This window comes from Callithrix jacchus, chromosome 16 (genome assembly GCF_049354715.1).
Source record: "Callithrix jacchus isolate 240 chromosome 16, calJac240_pri, whole genome shotgun sequence".
In the NCBI taxonomy this organism is placed as follows: Eukaryota; Metazoa; Chordata; class Mammalia; order Primates; family Cebidae; genus Callithrix; species Callithrix jacchus.
The window spans coordinates 42,101,782-42,120,277 of NC_133517.1; the positions used below are offsets into that span (position 1 = coordinate 42,101,782).

Genomic DNA, 18,496 nt, shown 5'->3' on the forward strand with positions numbered 1-18,496 from the left:
GTCCTTCAATTCTCCCAGGTTCCCCAAGGACTTTGCATACACTATTTCTACTTTGAACTATCCAAAGAGAAACAGAACCAACTTCCTCACTTCTTTAGGGTGTCTGATCAAATGTCCCCTTATTAAGTGGCTTTTCCTGACTTCCCCATAGAAAATAGAAATTCCCCACTCCTTGTTCCAAAACTCCATTTCTCCTTCATTGCTTTATTTTTCTCCATAGCACGTAGTATTACATAGCATATTATATGTTTATTTGTGTGACATCTTATCTTCAATAACATGTTGTTTTGTTCATGGCTATAGCCCTACCATTAGAGTAGTCTCTGGAAAGTAAGAGATGGTCAAAAAATATATATATATAAGTGAATAAACTTCACTGGACAGCCATGGATTTTGATGGGCAAAGCATCACATCATGCACTGAGAATGCATCAAACAAGAATAAAAAATACCTCATATGAAAGAAATTTGGAGATTAGTGGGATAAGGACATAATTATATATATGACATAATATAGAAATTTTAAGAAAAATTACAATATATGAATGGTGGCCAGGCATGGTGGCTCACAACTGTAATCCCAGCATTCTGGGAGGCCAAAGTGGGCAGATTACCTGAGGTCAGGAGTTCGAGAGCAGCCTGGGAAACGTGGTGAAACCCTATCTCTACTAAAAATACAAAAATTACCAGAGCATGGTACACCTGTAATCCCAGCTACTTAGGTGGCTGAGGAAGGAGAATCACTTGAATCCAGAGGCAGGGGTTGCAGTGAGCTGAGATTGCACCACTGCACTCCATTGTGGGTGACAGAGTAAGACTCTGTCTCAAAAACAAACAAACAAATAAACAAAACAAATATATGCACTGAAAAGAGAAAATGGAAAGAGTGATTTGACTTAGAAACTGGGGAATCATTTATGAAGGATGTGGCTTGTGAGTTAAACTTTCAACAGAGAGGTGTGAAGGTGTAGGTGAAGGCTATCTATCAACAAAAAGATACATGGGCCAAGGCATAGAGATAAGAGTATATAGTGAATTTCAGGGACAATTGGTAGGTTTTTTTGTTCGCTTGTTTTTTGAGATGGAGTCTAGCTCTGTCACTCAGGCTAGAGGGCAATGGTGCAATCTTGGCTTACTGCAACCTCTGCCTCTTGGATTCAAGTGATGATTGTGCCTCAGCCTCCCATGTAGCTGGGATTACAGGTGCCTGCTACAATGCCCAGATAATTTTTGTATTTTTAGTAGAGATGGGGTTTTGCCATGTTAGCCAGGCTGGTCTTGAACTGCTGAACTCAAGTGATCCTCTGCCTTAGCCTGCCAAAGTGCTGGGATTACAGGCAAGAGCCACTGTACCTGGCTGACAATTGATAGCTTGATAAAGGCTAGAATATAGGTGGTCCCAAGAAGGGAAGAAAGTAGTGAGCGGATAACAATCATGTAAATTTCTATATTGTAGCGTCATGCTTGTATTCACTTTCTAGTTCAGTGATTCTCAAACTTCAGAAGTATGAAATTTTTTTAAAAAACGAACACTGAAACAATGAGAGCTGCATTTGCTATAGTTATTTTTTAAATAAAATATATGGTATAAAAAGCTATTATAAATGTAGTACGCCCTTTTAAATACATTTGTTTTTATTAAACATATTTTAGAACTTCAAATGCATGTATGTGTGTATATATATGTGTGTGTGTGTCCATATACTCATAAATATTTCTTCATTATATAAACAATAATTAATATTCATATGAATTCTAGGGGACCTTATAGTAATTCCATGGGCCTCCGTGGATCTGAAGCGCACAAGCCCAGAGTCACCATCTAGTCAATGATAAACCATTAATATCTTTGAGTAGGGGAATGATCTAATGAAGGCTGTGTTGTGGAGGAGCTGAGGGTTAGAGATGGAAGGTACCCTACAGAACACCTTCTCAGTGCAGTCTACGAAAGTTACAGAAGAGATTGCAACCCACAGAAATAGTAGATATTGGTCAAAACTCTAAGCAGAAGACTGTGATGACTAGTATTTAGATTTTGAAGTGAGCTTTTCAAGTATTTCCATGATAATATGGATAAGGTGGATAAGCTCACCCAAAGATATTATTAGCAATTCAAAATACATTATCTGTTCCAATTCAGTAAAATAAGATGAAATGTTGCACACCTGATACTCGATTCACACTGTTTTCTTTGCTGTGGTATAGGTATTGTGGTATTTTCAAAATTCTATGGCTTCTACTCTATTTTTTCCTCTAAGTCGGTATTTTAAAAACATATTCATTTTTCTAAAATGTACCTTCATATGTCCTTTATACACAAAAATGTTTTCTCAAGGTCACATGGAGCTGCACCAAGGCAGGTAACAGGTTTTCCTTGGTTTATACAGAATATAAATTTTTGAAAATTTAAACATAAACTTCATAAATATTATTGTATATATGTAAAAATATTTAAATGAACTCAAAAGTTAAAAGTTAATTTCCAAATCAACTTGATTTATAAAAATAGGTTTGCAATTCCTTCAATTGGTCTGTACTTGTTTGGCTTTGGCAGTATTAGCATCTGATATATGCAAACATTTTTAAATATCACTAAAAAATTCTGTATCTAGTTGAAAGTCTTAAATACAGTTTTGCACAGGTAAGATCTGCTATCTGAATGAACACTGAAGCTGTTTCTTTTACCTAGCAATCGCTCTATCAGAAGCAAGGAAATGGGCACTCTTCCCTCCCTCTCCTCCTCTTGTAATAATGAATTATAAATAACTAATTTCAGTATGAGTGAAGAATAGATTTCAAAGTCCCAGATGAATCTTCAAAGGCTTAGTACAATTTATCTTTAAAATCTCTCTTTTAAGTATTTTTGTTCTTCCTTTCCCCCCTGCCAAACTCCTGACATAGCCACATGCACCTTTACTATTCCTCTTGTCAGATTCTCTGAAAGGAAACAATTATTTTTATTAAAAGATATAATAGTAAATCTTTGGATAATGAGAAAATTAGAAAGTTGATTTATGTACTATCTCAATTTTAAAGAAAATCATAAGAATACTTTGTACCTTCTTTCCTACAGTGAGGTTTTATTTAATGTACTTTATTGCCTTAATTGAATTACAGTTGCCTCTAGGTGAGTTTACGCCTTTTACATGATCAAAAACACACACATAAAAGATATGATTGAAAACAGAAATGCCCTGGATTTTGGTGATGGGATAATTCCAGCATTTCTGTTTACCCACTGGATGGCAAACAACTGTATTACATTCTACTTTGCAAATATTGCTAGTGTAAGAAATTCATTTAAGGATTCTATTTGCTCTTATTGCTAAGCTTTCAATATACTTTAATTTTATTATGTTTCTGCTCTCTGATATTTTATATTATTGGAATATAGAAACACTTAATGCAACATAAAATAGCTGACACAATTAAATTTAAGTAACACATTAGATTTTTTTTAAACTGAATCATTCCAGTACACCCTACTGTGTTCATGCTTGTATAATTATACGTTTTCTGACTTGTCTCATGTAATTCACAATTTCTTCCTGCTGCTTAATCACAGACTTCAGCAAGCACATTTTAAGGGGAGAGACTCAGTGTAATTTTTCTGTGAATCTTTTATTTTCCATGTGCATTAAGGCATTGATAACCCACAAAGAAAAAAGATGAGGGATATATAAATGATACAGGAGTAGAGGCATAAGATGGTTTTCAAGTACATGCATAATTTAGATTCATTCTTGTAGGAGCAAATCACAAGGAAATTAATCAGCAATATATTTGTAGAATTCACACCAATCATTTTTGTATGAAAAATGTAGCAGTTATCATATGTTGTTTCTTTATTACAAAAAAGAAACTGGCATCAAAAGGCAATCTTATAGAATCAAACTGGCAGCCTAGCCCTCAGAGCTTTCTGTGGTGCATGGAACTTCTTAGAACAGGAGAAATGTTAGTTTTCAGATCTTAGGTAAAAATAGACCAAAGAATAAATTATTACACTAAAAATTATCTTTCTAAGATTTATTGGATTTTTGATAGGATAATTGTAACTGATAGACTTCTGTTTTTCAAAATATTTGATAACATTTAAAGACATCACAAGAAATAATGAAAAAGTACCGACTTTGACTACAGAATAAGTTGCCGTTACCTGCCTATGATGATAGATACAGTGATAGACCATTTTGGGCTAAATATGGTATTATTTACCTTAGACAATAGAAAAGATAAAGTGATAAAGAGTTAGGCTTACTAGAGAAAGGTGGTTGTAAAGCTTTTCATGAGAGGCTTATTGCTTTACCATAAAATAGTGTTATTATAACACTCTTGATTTTTAGCGAGATCCTGATAGCTTTCAGTTCCATAATCATCTTTGTTCTGGACTTTAGGCCAGGGTAATTGTACTGCTCCTTTTCAGCCAGAATCAGTTCCTTTAGGGGAGATTGCAGATGACTCCTTTTAACCCTTTGAATTGGTGCCTGTAGTGAATTATGTCACTAGCATGCGCTGGACCAAGAAGTTTGGCAATGAATAATATCCTGTTAAATATTCAACTTGTCTTTCACAATTAACTCTTGCCCTCCATTCTGAGCTGTTTTATTCCCCTTAAGAAGTTGTAATTGAAATTGGATGAATAAACCAAAGTTTTAGGCTAGCTTCCCAAACCTTTCAATAGACTTCCAGGAAAGAAAATCTATCACTCCTAGAAAAGCAAAAATAACTGTCCAGTAATCATGCCTGAATGAAGGATGCTGGGCTAGGCTGAAATTGCATTTGATCTGTTTCTCTGTTGATTTTGTAAACCTTTCCAAGGGTTTCCATAGTAACAAGCGAATTATCCCCTCTCCCCTAAACATCTTTCAGGCATGTTGCAGGAATAAAGATAAAGGTTAGGGTGAGAAAAGCTACAGTATCTTTTCTACGACCAGAATGTATCTGAAGAAGTCATGATCAATCTTTTAAGAAATCAAGTATGTTTCCCCTACTACAGTGATTTGAAAAAGTTGGGTCAGATTTTACTTACATCTCTGATGTCTGCGTTTGCTCCTGTACATGGTCATTTTGAAAAAATTCGACTTTCTAAGAAGTAATGGATTTGACCACGGAGACAAAGAGACGGGTTGTGCTCCTGCTTTGCAGTAAGACTGTTGCTCACTGACAGAAGGTAACCAGCAATCACACTGTGAAAGCCAGGGTAATACCATTCTCATAAAATTACAGGGGAGATGCTACAGCCAGCAACTACTCTATCTAATGTAAATCTTCTAGGGAAAATTGTATTTCCGTCACTTTCCCACAACCTATAGCAGTTAAGTTCTCTTATGAAATCCGTACTATTAAACTGCTGTCCGTGAAGCAATATTGGATGAAGAATAGATTCATATATTTAGCAAGAATCACAAAACTGAAAATCTAAAAATATAAAAACCCTTATTTGGTATTTATAGAAAATAAAAATTGCATTCATATGTCTTTTGACCACTATAGAATACTGAAATTTGTCTTTTATTCTAAAACTCTGCTAAATTCTTTTCTTCTGAGAACCTCTCAAACACCATACACTTTATATGTTCAATTATTAAAGCAATTATCACTTTTGTTTGTCTATTTCCCCAAACAGTGTGTGCTTCTCAGGCAAAGCAAAAATAGCATGTTTTCACATTTATATCCACAGAACTTTACACCGAAGTTGCACACAATAGGTTCTCAGGCTCAGTGAGTACCTACTATGGACCTCTCCAGAAGCTCCCCCTACCCCCAACCCCTGGGGCCCCAGTTTAGCCCTCAGTTCTCCACTTTGACAATATTTGGAGCATATCCTTATCTGAGTATGTTTCACACTGTCACTCAAGTAGACAGGGTGGAAGCTCTGCCTCACTATGGCTTGTACTGTCCTTTTCTGAGAGCAATGCCTGGCATGCAGAAGCTCAGGAACACTGCCTTTCCTAAACTCTCCAATGTGAGCATGGTTTCAAAGACACCTTTGGGTGCTGACTAGGGTGTCTGCAATTCAGTTTTTATTTAAAATACAGAAGGACCTACATACCAGTGAATAATTTCTATGTAATAAGCCTTCCTTGTTATATATTAAGTTTCACCTTCTAACCAAGAAGAAATGGAGATATTTAACTGTTCAAAGTTTACTTTAGTGTGAACAAGTCTAGGCTACCTACTAGTAGCTGGAAATATCATCTCTATAACTCTTCTTAATAAAAGCATTATTTCAGTGTAAAGAATATTTTGTACTTAAATAATTACATTTCATAACCACAGATACCAATAATAATATTCAATAAGTTTTCAGCAATATTCTGTCCAGTGTCCTTGACTTTTGACTGATTAAACTATTCAGTAAGACTGTTTGTCAAAGGCCACTATGGCTATATCTTGCTTTAGGGCATAGTCAATGTCTATATTGCTATACATTCTGCAAGGATTTTTTCCTTGTATTTTCTTCTAGTGAGCTTAATATATATCAATAAATGAAGCAAGCCTTTTCTGGTCTACATAAAACATACCTCACATCTCATATCCCCTTTACCTGCTTAGTTTTTCTTCATAGCACTTAATCATCACCTGAAATAGTCTATAGTTACTTGTTTTCCTGTTATCTTTATCCTCCTATTAGAACATAAATTTCTGAGGATCAAACTTCATTTTCTTCAGAGAGGTACATCCATCCTGACACAAAGGCTCGTAATAAATATTTGTGGAATGAATGAGTTCTTTTGTGTGTGCAGGGGTGGTGGTGGGCACAAGTCTTGCTCTGTCACCCAGGGTGGAATACAGTTGCATAATCTAGGATGTCAACCTCTGCCTTTCGGGTTCAAGTGATTCTCCTGCCTCAGCCTCCCAAGTAGCTGGGATTACAAGTGCCTGCCACCACACCTGGCTAATTTTTGTAGTTTTAGTGGAGATAAGGTTTCACCATGTTGGCCAGGCTGATCTTGAACACCTGACCTCAGGTGATCCACCACTCAGCCTCCCAAAGTGCTGGGATTATAGGTGTGAGCCATCACATCCGGACATGAATGAATTTTAATATACAAGTTTTGATTATAAAGTCCATACCATCACAAATTCTCTTTCTATAAATTTAGACAAGAGCCAATTCATGTTTATTGATTACAGAAACTTTTTCACGTAATGAAAATACTTGTCATTTCTCATCTTTTAGTCCTAGTGTTAACTTGAATGAGTTTTCTTATTATATGAGTTCTCAATATATAGATTCCAATGAAATTGTATATATTCAAAGATGTGAAGATGTACTGATGTATTTTAATGTCACAGAAACAAAGTTATATTTAATAAGCAATGTCTCCTTTACAAAAGTTATTTGCTGATTTCTTGGACACCAATGCCATAGACCAAGAAGGCATGAAAACTGTTGCAATTCAATAAAATTAGAACATATTTTATGTTTTTCTGACATGTGGTATATATTTATGATATGAAGAAACATGGTGATAATTAGGCAGTTATGGACTAATTTCACAGTGACTCAAATGTGATTGATATTAGCATTATTATTTGATTATATGCAGTCAAATTTGTAGTTTTTCAGTTTTCACATTTTTAATTCTCTGTTATCTATAATTAATATTAATCTGAAGAGATTTTAGAGGACCATGTGACAATTTAATTAACTTCATTCATATGTACAACAAGCCCCCACCTTCCAGCCTCACCCATCATCACACCTATACACATTAAAATAGATATCCATATATAAACAGGTACGAAATAAAACAAACTGCCTGACCTGTATTTGTCAGTGTTTGGCTCATCTTTCTCCTCCAAACTTTATATCAGGGCTGACTTCTTATGCTCCATATAGGGGATTTCCATCTCATCAATCCTTTCTTATGTTACTTTTCTCACCTCAGTGCATTTAGAGCATCTACTCCCGAACTTTACATCTGGGCCTAGAGTGGCTTGAATCCTGCGGGCTTGAGGCAGCCAAATTGGGGACCTCACATACACTTGGTGAATACAGGCCAACTTCATGAGCACCATGCTGCAGTAGGGTGGGCAGGTGAGAGAAAGGCAGGGGCAGTAGCTCAAAAGGAGGAGAGGCATTGGTGAAAGTGAAACTTGGGAAACCTTCATTCAGAGTAGGAAGGAAAATTATAGATATAAGCGACAGAGAGAGCAGTTGAAGAGAGGGGCACGTCCAGACACCCCTCTCTTCTATCTTCCTACTCTCTTCAAAATCCTGAATGGGCTAGAGTTGTTTTGTTTTCAAAATCAGTTTTATGTCCATAATATTAGAGGCCAAAAGATGCCTTAATTAACAAACTATCTTTTCATCTACTTCCTACAATCTGTTTTTTTTTTAACTTGAATTGATCTTTATACTTCACACTTAAAATGCAAATCTAGTGAGGGTTGATACATTGGGATGAATGAGTTCTCATTAAAATTCAAATAATTATATCTATGCCTTTCATTTTTTGATGGAAGGAACCAGTAGAAATAAAAGCCTGTAACATACATACTTTTCATATAAACGTATACTATAAACTGTCCTTTTAACAGTAATAGAATAACAGAAGAAAGAAGGGAAGAGAGGAAGAAAAGGAAGAAAGTGGGGGGGAGGAATGAGATAGGAGGGAGAGGGAAAGAGAAAGAAAGGGAAAAAATGAACGTGTGAGGGAGAGCAAGAGCGAGAGTGAGAGAGAGAGAGAATGAGAGAGCTTATGCATCTAGCACTGTGCTAAGTATACATCATGTCACATAATCTTCTGTTACTTGGGTATCTCCATCCACATTTTGAAAATGGGTAAACTTTAACCAAATGAGGACAAGTACAGGTAATGGTCAGGGACACAGCATGACTTACATAGCTGTGTTGAGAACATTTTACCAGGAATTAGGCCACTATGATTTAGGGCTGAATTAAGTACCAATGCACTGGGTAGCTTCTAAGGGAACGTAATCTGAAAGGGGCTCTATGGTGTCACTAGTAATGCGCTGAAATCAAGTTTGACAGAACTCGATACCAGAAGTGAATGCTGTGTGATTTAAAAAGACCTAAAATTTAGAGAATGCTCATTCTGTGCAGAAATCTTTTCTAAGTGTTATATGCATTATTTTATTGAACACTGAAAACAGTCTTCTGATGTATTATTTAATTTATTGTTTATTATAATTATTAATATTTTTTCTTTAACAGAACATTTATTTCTTGTTATTATCATCATTCTTATTTGATGCTTTGGTAAAGGGAGGCTAAGAGGTTTAGTACTTGTACTTGTCTGAATAAGGTGTCACAGAGAGCAAGACATTGTATCCTGATTAAAATCTGGTTAATATTTCTCCAGAGACATTTCAACATAACATGCCATGTGAGGTGAAGGGTTACTTTCAGTAGCTTTGCAGGAAACAGGAGATGAGACCCCACAAGGGACATGTTTCCGTAATAACTAGTGGTGCTAAACTGCCTTCTAAGAGGGGTGAATGCAATTGACTGCAGGGTTTCTGGCTTCCTGTCAGGGAGTTCAAGTTTGGAGCCAGAGCTCACTTGGGATAACAGAACAGGCCTTCTCAGCTCTGCAGCAGAGATGAGTACTCTGCCTTACTGGAGTCACCTCACCCCCTCTCTTCCTGATCCTCCAGCCCTCATCCTTTCCTTCAAATAAAACCCTAAATGGATATTTCCAGAATATCAAGTGTATCGAATTATTAGCTCACCCAGAGTATTGACATCTTTATCTGGTTTTCAAGTTAAAATGTGTTAAATTTCATAAAACTTCTGAGAATTTTGTCAAGACACTGTATATAGAGTGTATAGACATCTCTAATTTGAACTTTGTGATGCCTCCATTTCAGAGAATTGCTAGAATAATTGAACATTAAAGCTAAAAACTTTCAGTAAAGTTCTGTTGCCCAAATTCGTTATTTACAGACGTCTGGTACAGACCAGGCTGCTCCTACAAGTTTACTGCACAGATAACTGAAGGAAGATGAGATATAACTCATGCAACTTGGACCATGTACTCCCAGCAGGGACTTCAGTCTGGGCTCCCAAGAGTGATCTGAAGTGATATCTCAACTCTCCTTTCTCAGGTTTGAATAGAAAATGTTTCTCAGGTTTAGATGTAAAGTTACTCACAGTTAACCTTTCTCTTAGATCATTCATACCAACCAGCACCATGATGTACGGGACCCTTCTCTTACACCCTTTCCTCCTCATCATATCAGCTGTCCCTGTGATAACACTAGCTTTTCTCCTCTCAGAGATAAATGCTTCCTTCTTTTGAAATACCTCTTTATTCATACAATTTCAATAAATTATTTAAATGGATGCTTTCCTCAGTTCTTTCAAGGATAAAAACCAATAATTTTCAACCCAGCAGAATTGCCCATCCACCTTTTCAACAATTAAATATATATCTATATCTTTAACATTCATCTATATTAAATTACTTGCTGTCTTGACAATTGCCTTGAGATCTGGCCCCACATCCATCCGCCCCAAATCAAGTGCTATTCTATAAGTAGATAATCTAAAAATAATTACTAACTAAAATATTTAATGGCTATCATATTAAAAGCATCTTGTCATTTCATTTAGTACCTCTTTTTACTTTATTTATCATGGTTCTTTTTTTAACTGAAGGAAATAAAAAACTTAAGTTTGGTCCAAGTTTTCATTTGTGATATTGATTCAAATTAGGGAAAAATAACCATTTCCAGAATGATGTTTCTTTATTTTCGACTGCTGCTGAAAGTCGAATAAGCAAAGAAATCAATTCTGTACTCTTTAGTTTTGTTCATTAATTTTCGTTGTGTATCTGGAAAAGACTTTCATTTTTTTTTAAACTATAATTGAGTTTTATTATTAAGTCTTTATTCTTTTCTTTGGACTCTGTCCAGTTTCCTATACATTAATGTCAAATAAATCTTTACAATTATTACATTTCTGAAATGTTTAATAGTTACAAGTATTAAACACAGCTAAAATATTTATTCTTTATAACTCAAATTACAATGGATTTTATTTCTACTGCATCTCCTTAGTGGTAAATGTTTTTGAGCATTTTTGCTTTTGTTGCTTCTCTTTGTGTGATTTCCATCGATTTTATCTGAGTTTTTAACTTTTTTTTTAGCCTAAATTTGATTATCCAGACTCAGTTTTATCATCTTGGTTACCCAATTTTCTCATTTATACCTGGATAAATTTGCAGTGTTTTAAGGATAATGAAATTCTATCTTCTTTATTACATTCTTTGGATGGATTCACATATTTAATGGTTATAAAAGAGCTGAAAAAGTCTTTAATTTCCTAGCAATTATACTTAAAAGTATGAAGTAAATTATTTATGTCTATAAATAATTTACCTCCCTTCAACATATTTTTAACAAATGTTGGCTATATTATACCTTTAAAATGTAAAATAACCCTGAACCTAAAAAGGCACAAAGTCTCTTTTGGAGTGATAACCACATAAAAGGTACTATCATCTGCAACCAGTTACCTCACAGACATATGGACTTGATAATATGGTTTATTGGAGGTGTGTATTGCTATGGTTTAAATGTTTATGTTCTTCTCCAATTAGTATATTGAAACCTAATCCGTCCTGTGGTGTATTTAAAGGTACGGTCTTTGGGAGGTGATTAGATCATGGGAGCAGAATCCTCACAAATGGGATTAGTACATTTATTAAAAAGACACCAGAGAGATCCCTTGCCTCTTCCATGTGAAGACACAAAGAGAAGTTGCCTTCTATTGACCAGAAAGAAGGCTCTCACAGGATGCTGAATCCCCCAGCACTTTGATCTTAGACTTTCCAGCCTTCAGAACTCTGAGAAATAAATGTCTGTCCTTCACAAGCCACCCAGCCTGTGGCATTTTGTTATAGCAGCTGGAGTGGACAGGACAAGCATGACACAGGAGAACTGCTGTACCATGCTCCCTAGAGATAACTTTACTTATGAAGAATACTTCCTCAGTAGCTCACAATTTTTTCTTTTTTAATTTAAATTATATAAGAAAAATTTACACTTTAGGTTCTGGGGTACATGTGCATAACATGCAAGATTGTTGCATAGGTATATACATGGCAATGTAGCTTGCTGCCTCCATCCCCCATCACCTATATCTGGCATTTCTTTCCATGTTATCCCTCCCCAACCTCCCTACCTCTGCTGTCCCTCCCCTATTCTCCCCCAACAGACCCCAATGTGTGATGCTCCACTCCCTGTGTCCATGTGTTCTCATTGTTCAACACTTGCCTATGAGTGAGAACATGCAGTGTTTGGTTTCCTGTTCTTGTGTCAGTTTGCTGAGAATGATGGCTTCCAGATTCATCCATGTCCCTACAAAGGTCACAAACTCATCACTTTTTATGGTTGCATAGTATTCCATGGTGTATATCTGCCACATTTTCTTTGTCCAGTCTATCATCAACGGGCATTTGGGTTGGTTCCAGGTCTTTGCTATTGTAAACAGTGCCGCAACGAACGTATGTGTGCATGTGTCTTTATGATAGAACGATTTATAATCTCCTTAAGGAATCGCCACACTGTCTTCCACAATGGTTGAACTAATTTACATTCCCACCAACAGTGTAAAAGTGTTCTATTTCTCCATATCCTCTCCAGCATTTGTTGTCTCCAGATTTTTTAATGATCGCCATTCTAACTGGCATGAGATGGTATCTCAATGTGGTTTTGATTTGCATTTCTCTAACGACCAGTGATGATGAGCACTTTTTCATATGTTTGTTGGCCTCATATATTTCGTCTCTTGAAAAGTGTCTGTTCATGTCCTTTGCCCACTTTTGAATGGGTTTGCTTGTTTTTTCCTCAGAGCATCTCCACTGTGTCCTGAGATGAAGGGATAGTACTGGGTTTCCAGGGAATCATGATGAGAAACTAAAACATCCTTGAAGTCATGTTAGTTTCTGTGATAATGAAAATTATGCAAAGAATTTTACTATGAAAGACTTTACAGAATAAGAAATATACACTTATCTATAATCTATTATCTATTAACTATCCATATATTATCTATCAACTATCTTTTCATCTATCTGTTATCTATCATCTGTCTACTATGTATTCATCTATTTGTTGTCAATTTATCATCTATCATCAACTATTACCTATCATCAACTATCCATCTATCATCTATCTACTATCTATTCATCTATGTTATATATGAATGTATGTATGTATGCATGTATGTATCTATCTGCCTATCATCTATCTATTTTTAAAGCCACCGAGTTGTGAGTGGTAAAGCTTCCTAGCAAAACAGTGTTCTGAGGTGTTTGTAGAATGTGTCATTCTTCAGTGGCCAGACTGAAGCTGGAGAAAATTAACCAAGCACAGAAGACCCAGGACAATGGTGGGGACCAGCAAGTGGCACCTGAGGCAGAGGAAGGCAGAGATATAAAGTAGCAATTATCCTATCATATAAACTGCTTACTTCTCATAGTTCTGCCTTTCTCTTTTCCTGGCTGATTCTGTCTTAGTCAATGTCTGTCTTTCCTGAAACTTATCCTGACTTTCTTCTTTTTGGACCCTGAACTAGAGTATCCAGTTTCATCTTCGTATTCTATAGGGTTTCTTTTCTCTGCTGTGTTTTAGCTATATAAAATTTGTTGCATTTCTACTTTATTTTATATATGTGGCAGTGGGTCAGGAGTAGGGGTAAGTCATGAGGTCACCTCAAATTCTTCTTGATGTTAGGCAGGGAATAAATACAAGATGCTAAAAAAAGATAAACTGGGATTTAGCACTCCACTGTATGATACCTTACATTTTATGCTTCAAAGAATAAATATTATTATCATTGGGACTCTATATTATAATTTTACATAATCACTCCTAGAGTTCACTAATTTTAGCTTTATAATGTAAGCAATGAATTAAATATATGAGATATTTTAATTAAAAATAGTTCACTAATTAATTACAGAAGCTAAATGGAATCATAAAAATGAACAAGTATTAAGTGCTTGCTTTGTATCAGGGATTTTGTTTATGTTACTTTAATTTTAAAGCAGCTATGTAAAGGAGTCCTCATTCTACAGATAAGGGAACTGAGGTTCAAGCACAAGTTCAAAGAGCTGGCAAGAGAGCTGAAGTGTGTAAGTTTGTGAGCTGCAAAAGCTGTACCCAGTTCATAATACTACCATCTCATGTGTTGAAAAACTAATTGTCAAAGAAATCAAATTTAGAAAACAATTGAGAACAGAGAACACTATCTAGGATTTTATTTCACTTGGAATTATTGGAGTCACTGTCATTTTGGCAAATACACATGCTTTCAGTCATGCTTTCAAAAAGGCAGACAATGGGAGAATATATTTGATATGTGAGATTTCAATAGAGAATGCATTCTGATACTGACCTATCCTCATACTCCAGATAAAAAAATACCACGTGTTTTTGCTTGTAAGTGGTAGTTAAATGATGAGAGCACATGGACACATAGAAGGGAGCAACAGACAGTAGGGCCTTTGGAGGGTGGATAGTGGAAAGAGAGGATCAAAAAAGAAAAAAACAACTAACAGGTACTAGGCTTAATACTTGGATGATGAAATAATCTGTACAACAAACCCCCATGACACAAGTTTAGCTGTATGACAAACCTGCACTTTCACCCCTGAACTTAAAAGTTAAAAAAAATTTAGAGGTACATATATTGCTATTCTAAAGATAGTCAAGTAAAGCCTAATCAGTGCATGAAGCCCATTGAAATGATATATTTGCACTAATCTAAGGTTCATTATGGACTTGGAGAATGTTCTTCAGGGAAAAGAATTAAGTAGGTTAGAAGGACCCAGAGCACATTTCCAATTAAAAAGAGATAAAATTATGTCAGAAAGTTAGGTACACATATACACACTTAACCAAACAATTTTGAAAATGTTGGTCTAGACATTAAGAAGCTTTGTTCATGGTTTAAAAATATAATGCTTGCAATAGACAAAGACCACTACTATGACAAGTAATTCTTTATGGACTTTAAAAAGTATCAATTTCTATTTACAGATCGAATTCAGCATATTTTTGTTTCTAAGAATAATATCAACAGTTTTACTACAAAATTTCTAATTATTTTCAATTTAAAATGTGCATAAAATATCATATATATTAATAGGATTCATTACAGCCTGTCTACAAAAGTATTAAACACAGCAATCCTGTCCTCCTAATTCCTTTCCTGTTCCTATTTAGTTATAATTACACCACATTGATGAGCTACTTCAGCTTGCTGAGTTGAATAGAATGAATTTACAGGTATAATTTAGCATTACATAGCCCAAGGGCATTTCAGAAATTCATCTTCAATCCTCATTTTGTGTGTATTTGTGTCTGCTAAAGGGCTCAGAACAACCTGGATATTCTTTGACCTCTTATATGTGTTTCAAAGACAACTATTTGAATAAACTCTGCATTTGCCATTACCAGCACAGCAGTATGTGAACAGTAAATATGTAAATGAAATTCATGATTCTCTTACCATTATAAAAACCATTTTTAGATGTTTACTTAAACGGCCTTAGATACAGAAACAGGAATTATGGTGGGAAAAAAAGGATTCTCACATTTTATTTTCAAAACTTCTTTAGTTTGGCGAACACAAAATCTTATATTCTTTTTAAATCATGTCTTGGAAAGCTATAGAAAGCCCACCTGGAGAGTGCAGTAAATACTTAAATGAGTCATTAGGGGATTCTCAAAATATGAACACAAATACAGCATGTGAAAAGGTGATTATTCTATTTTAAAAATCTTTGGCTCTCAACTTCTAAGATCATTTAAAGAAACATTTGTAGGAAAATAGTGTAACAAAGAAGGAACCAAAATTTCAGCTTGTGCCTACCTAATCTTGAATCAATGAGAAAAAAAAATACGTTTCATGGTTGCCCTTTACTTGGATTGATGATCACTCGTGTTTTCGGTAGCATGAAAACCTGTGTTCCCACCTCCGTAAGATTAATCTGTTTTTTAATGATAAAATTTAGGATTTAACATATGATTCCTCATTTAAATTAAATGAATTTAACTTCAGTTTTTTAATACATTTAATACCTATACCTTGTGCACTTAAATTGTGTTCTCTGGTTGATGTAATGCTAAGTAAAAGCAGGCATGATTGTTGGTATAGCTTTTATTTTACTGGGGAATACAGACACTAATCAAGTGATCACATAAACTTACAGAATATATTCATTCATGTGAGTCATCATCCTGTTCACAACAGATTTCTGGTTCTATGACAGTGTAATGAAAAAATGGCCCTTGACAACAAGTTGTTCACTCTTCTCTGAGGCCGAATGGATGAGTGCTATAGAAGGAATGTGGAAAAAATTGAGCCATGGGTGACAATAATTAAGTATTAGTGAGAGAATTACTGAGAGGGGTAGGAAGTTCAGTGAACTGTGTTGATCTAAGAATAGGATGATGATACGTAATTAGTGTTCAACAAATAATGTTGACGTGAGTAATTTTTTTGCTAAGTTTGCTACCAATTTGTAATGATAGTACAAACAATTTCTCATTACTCAGAGTAAGAAAGCAATAATTAGTAAATATAATTCTATACCTCATTACTTCATGCAACAAATACTAATTATATACTTGTCTAAGGTACAAGGGGACAGATAAAGATAAAACAGCCATGGTCTTAACCTTAAAACTTTTCTTATAATAGATACGTGATTCATAAGGTTTTCAAAAATAATGTTTTGATAAAACTACCAGTTAAAATATCTGTTTATATTAAAGAGAATGAATGTCAGTACCCTGACACTTGAAATAATAGTACTAGTTTTTCTGAAAAGTGGCAGTCTATGGTGATAGAAGGCCCTGTAATATGTCAGTAAATATATGACCAGAGTTAATTCCATGCAGATCATTGGATATGACATTTTAGAAAATTTCAGCAGAAACAGAATAAATTATTTATGTCTTAGAGGATATTATAAAAATATAAGCTGAGATGTATCTTTGTGAATTGGTGCCCATGACATGAACAGGTTAGTGACAAGTGAAAAAAAATTACTGAAAATAAAAATAAACTGCTGAAACATATGTGTAAAGACCTGATACATTACCAAGAAATAGTAATTAATCAATATGGCTTCATAAAATAGAAAAAAAGAAAACTTTTATAGTATGAATACCAAATCAAGGCATTTCTGATTAATCCAAATTCTTCTTGATATTAGTTAATATCTGACAATATTAATTATATTTTTTCCTGAAAAATCCGTTTCTTGCCTTCTATGCCACTGGTTTGTTTCATTACTAAATTTATGTTTATAGACCAAATACCTGTGTAAAACTCTGGATTTAAATTCTATAGGTGTTACAAGTGTGATGGCTTAACACCTTTGGTTCTTGAGCTACACTGCCTTGTTTCATTTAAATCCCAGTTTTGCCATTTATCAGCTGTGTGATCTTGGTCAAGTTACATCACATTTTCATACCACAGTTTCCTCATCTGTAAATGTTTCCTCACCTATTGTATATTTACTGAACTGTTATAAGAATTAAATGAGTTAATATATAAAAACTGCTTAGAAAAATGACAAGTACAGTGTTAGTTGTTATTACTGGATATACCACATAGATGTTCAAAATAAATATCAAATATAGCATATACAAAAAACAGTCTATTCCAGTATTTCTGGATAGATTAGAACATAACATAAACACTAATTCATTGGCAAATGTTTCTGTTTTTATGCAAGTACCATGCCACTTTGATTACTACAGCTTTGTAATATATTTTAAAGTTATGTAGTATGATGCTTCCAGCTGTGTTCTTTTGTTCAAGATTGCTTTGGCTATTCAAAGTCTTTTGTGGTTCCACACACATTTTAGGATTGCTTTTTCTATTTTTGTGAAGAATATCTTTAGAATTATGAAGAGTATTTTATGAATCTACAGATTGCTTTGGATAGTGCAGCCATTTTAACAATATTAGTTCTTTATGAACACAGGTATTTTTCTATTCATTTGTGTCTTCTTCAGTTTCTTTCATCAGTGTTTTATAGTTGGTATACAGCTCCTTGCTTAAATGTATTGCTACATATATTGTTTATGATGCTATTATAAATGGGATTGTTTTCTTTATCTTTTTTTTCAATTGTTTGTTCTTAGTGAATAACACTGCAGATCTTGGCATGTTGATTTTGTATCCTACAACTTTGTTGTATTTGTTTATCAGTTCTAATGGACTGATATGAATCATACTTTTGGTGGAGTCTTTAGGATTTCTCTATATAAGATCATGTCATCTGAAAACAGAGAAAATTCAACTCTTTCCTTTCTAATTTGGATGCCTTTTATTTCTTTGTCTTACCCAATTGCTTTGGCTAGGACTTCCAGTATTATGTTGCACAGAAGTGGAGAGAGTGGCGATCTTGTTCCTGATCATAGAGAAAAAGGTTTCAGCTTTCCACCGTTGGTTAAATGTTAGCTGTAGATTCCTCAAATATGGCCTTTATTGTGTTGAGGT

General features: G+C 34.7%; 1 protein-coding gene across 22 annotated transcripts in view; it reads right to left on the reverse strand.

Annotated features, from left to right (window-relative positions):
• Positions 1 to 18,496, reverse strand: part of RALYL (RALY RNA binding protein like) — a 765,327-nt gene that overhangs the window by 235,022 nt on the left and 511,809 nt on the right. For 3 of the 22 annotated variants that reach the window (XM_054246385.2, XM_054246387.2, XM_003734965.5), the window contains exon 1: positions 5,030 to 5,162. The exons of the other annotated variants lie outside the window; for them this stretch is intronic. In XM_054246385.2, the coding sequence (XP_054102360.1) occupies positions 5,030 to 5,066 (37 nt within the window). In that variant the 5' untranslated portion in view covers positions 5,067 to 5,162. Of the gene's footprint in view, positions 1 to 5,029; positions 5,163 to 18,496 lie in introns of those variants that run through there. 22 annotated transcript variants of the gene reach the window in all.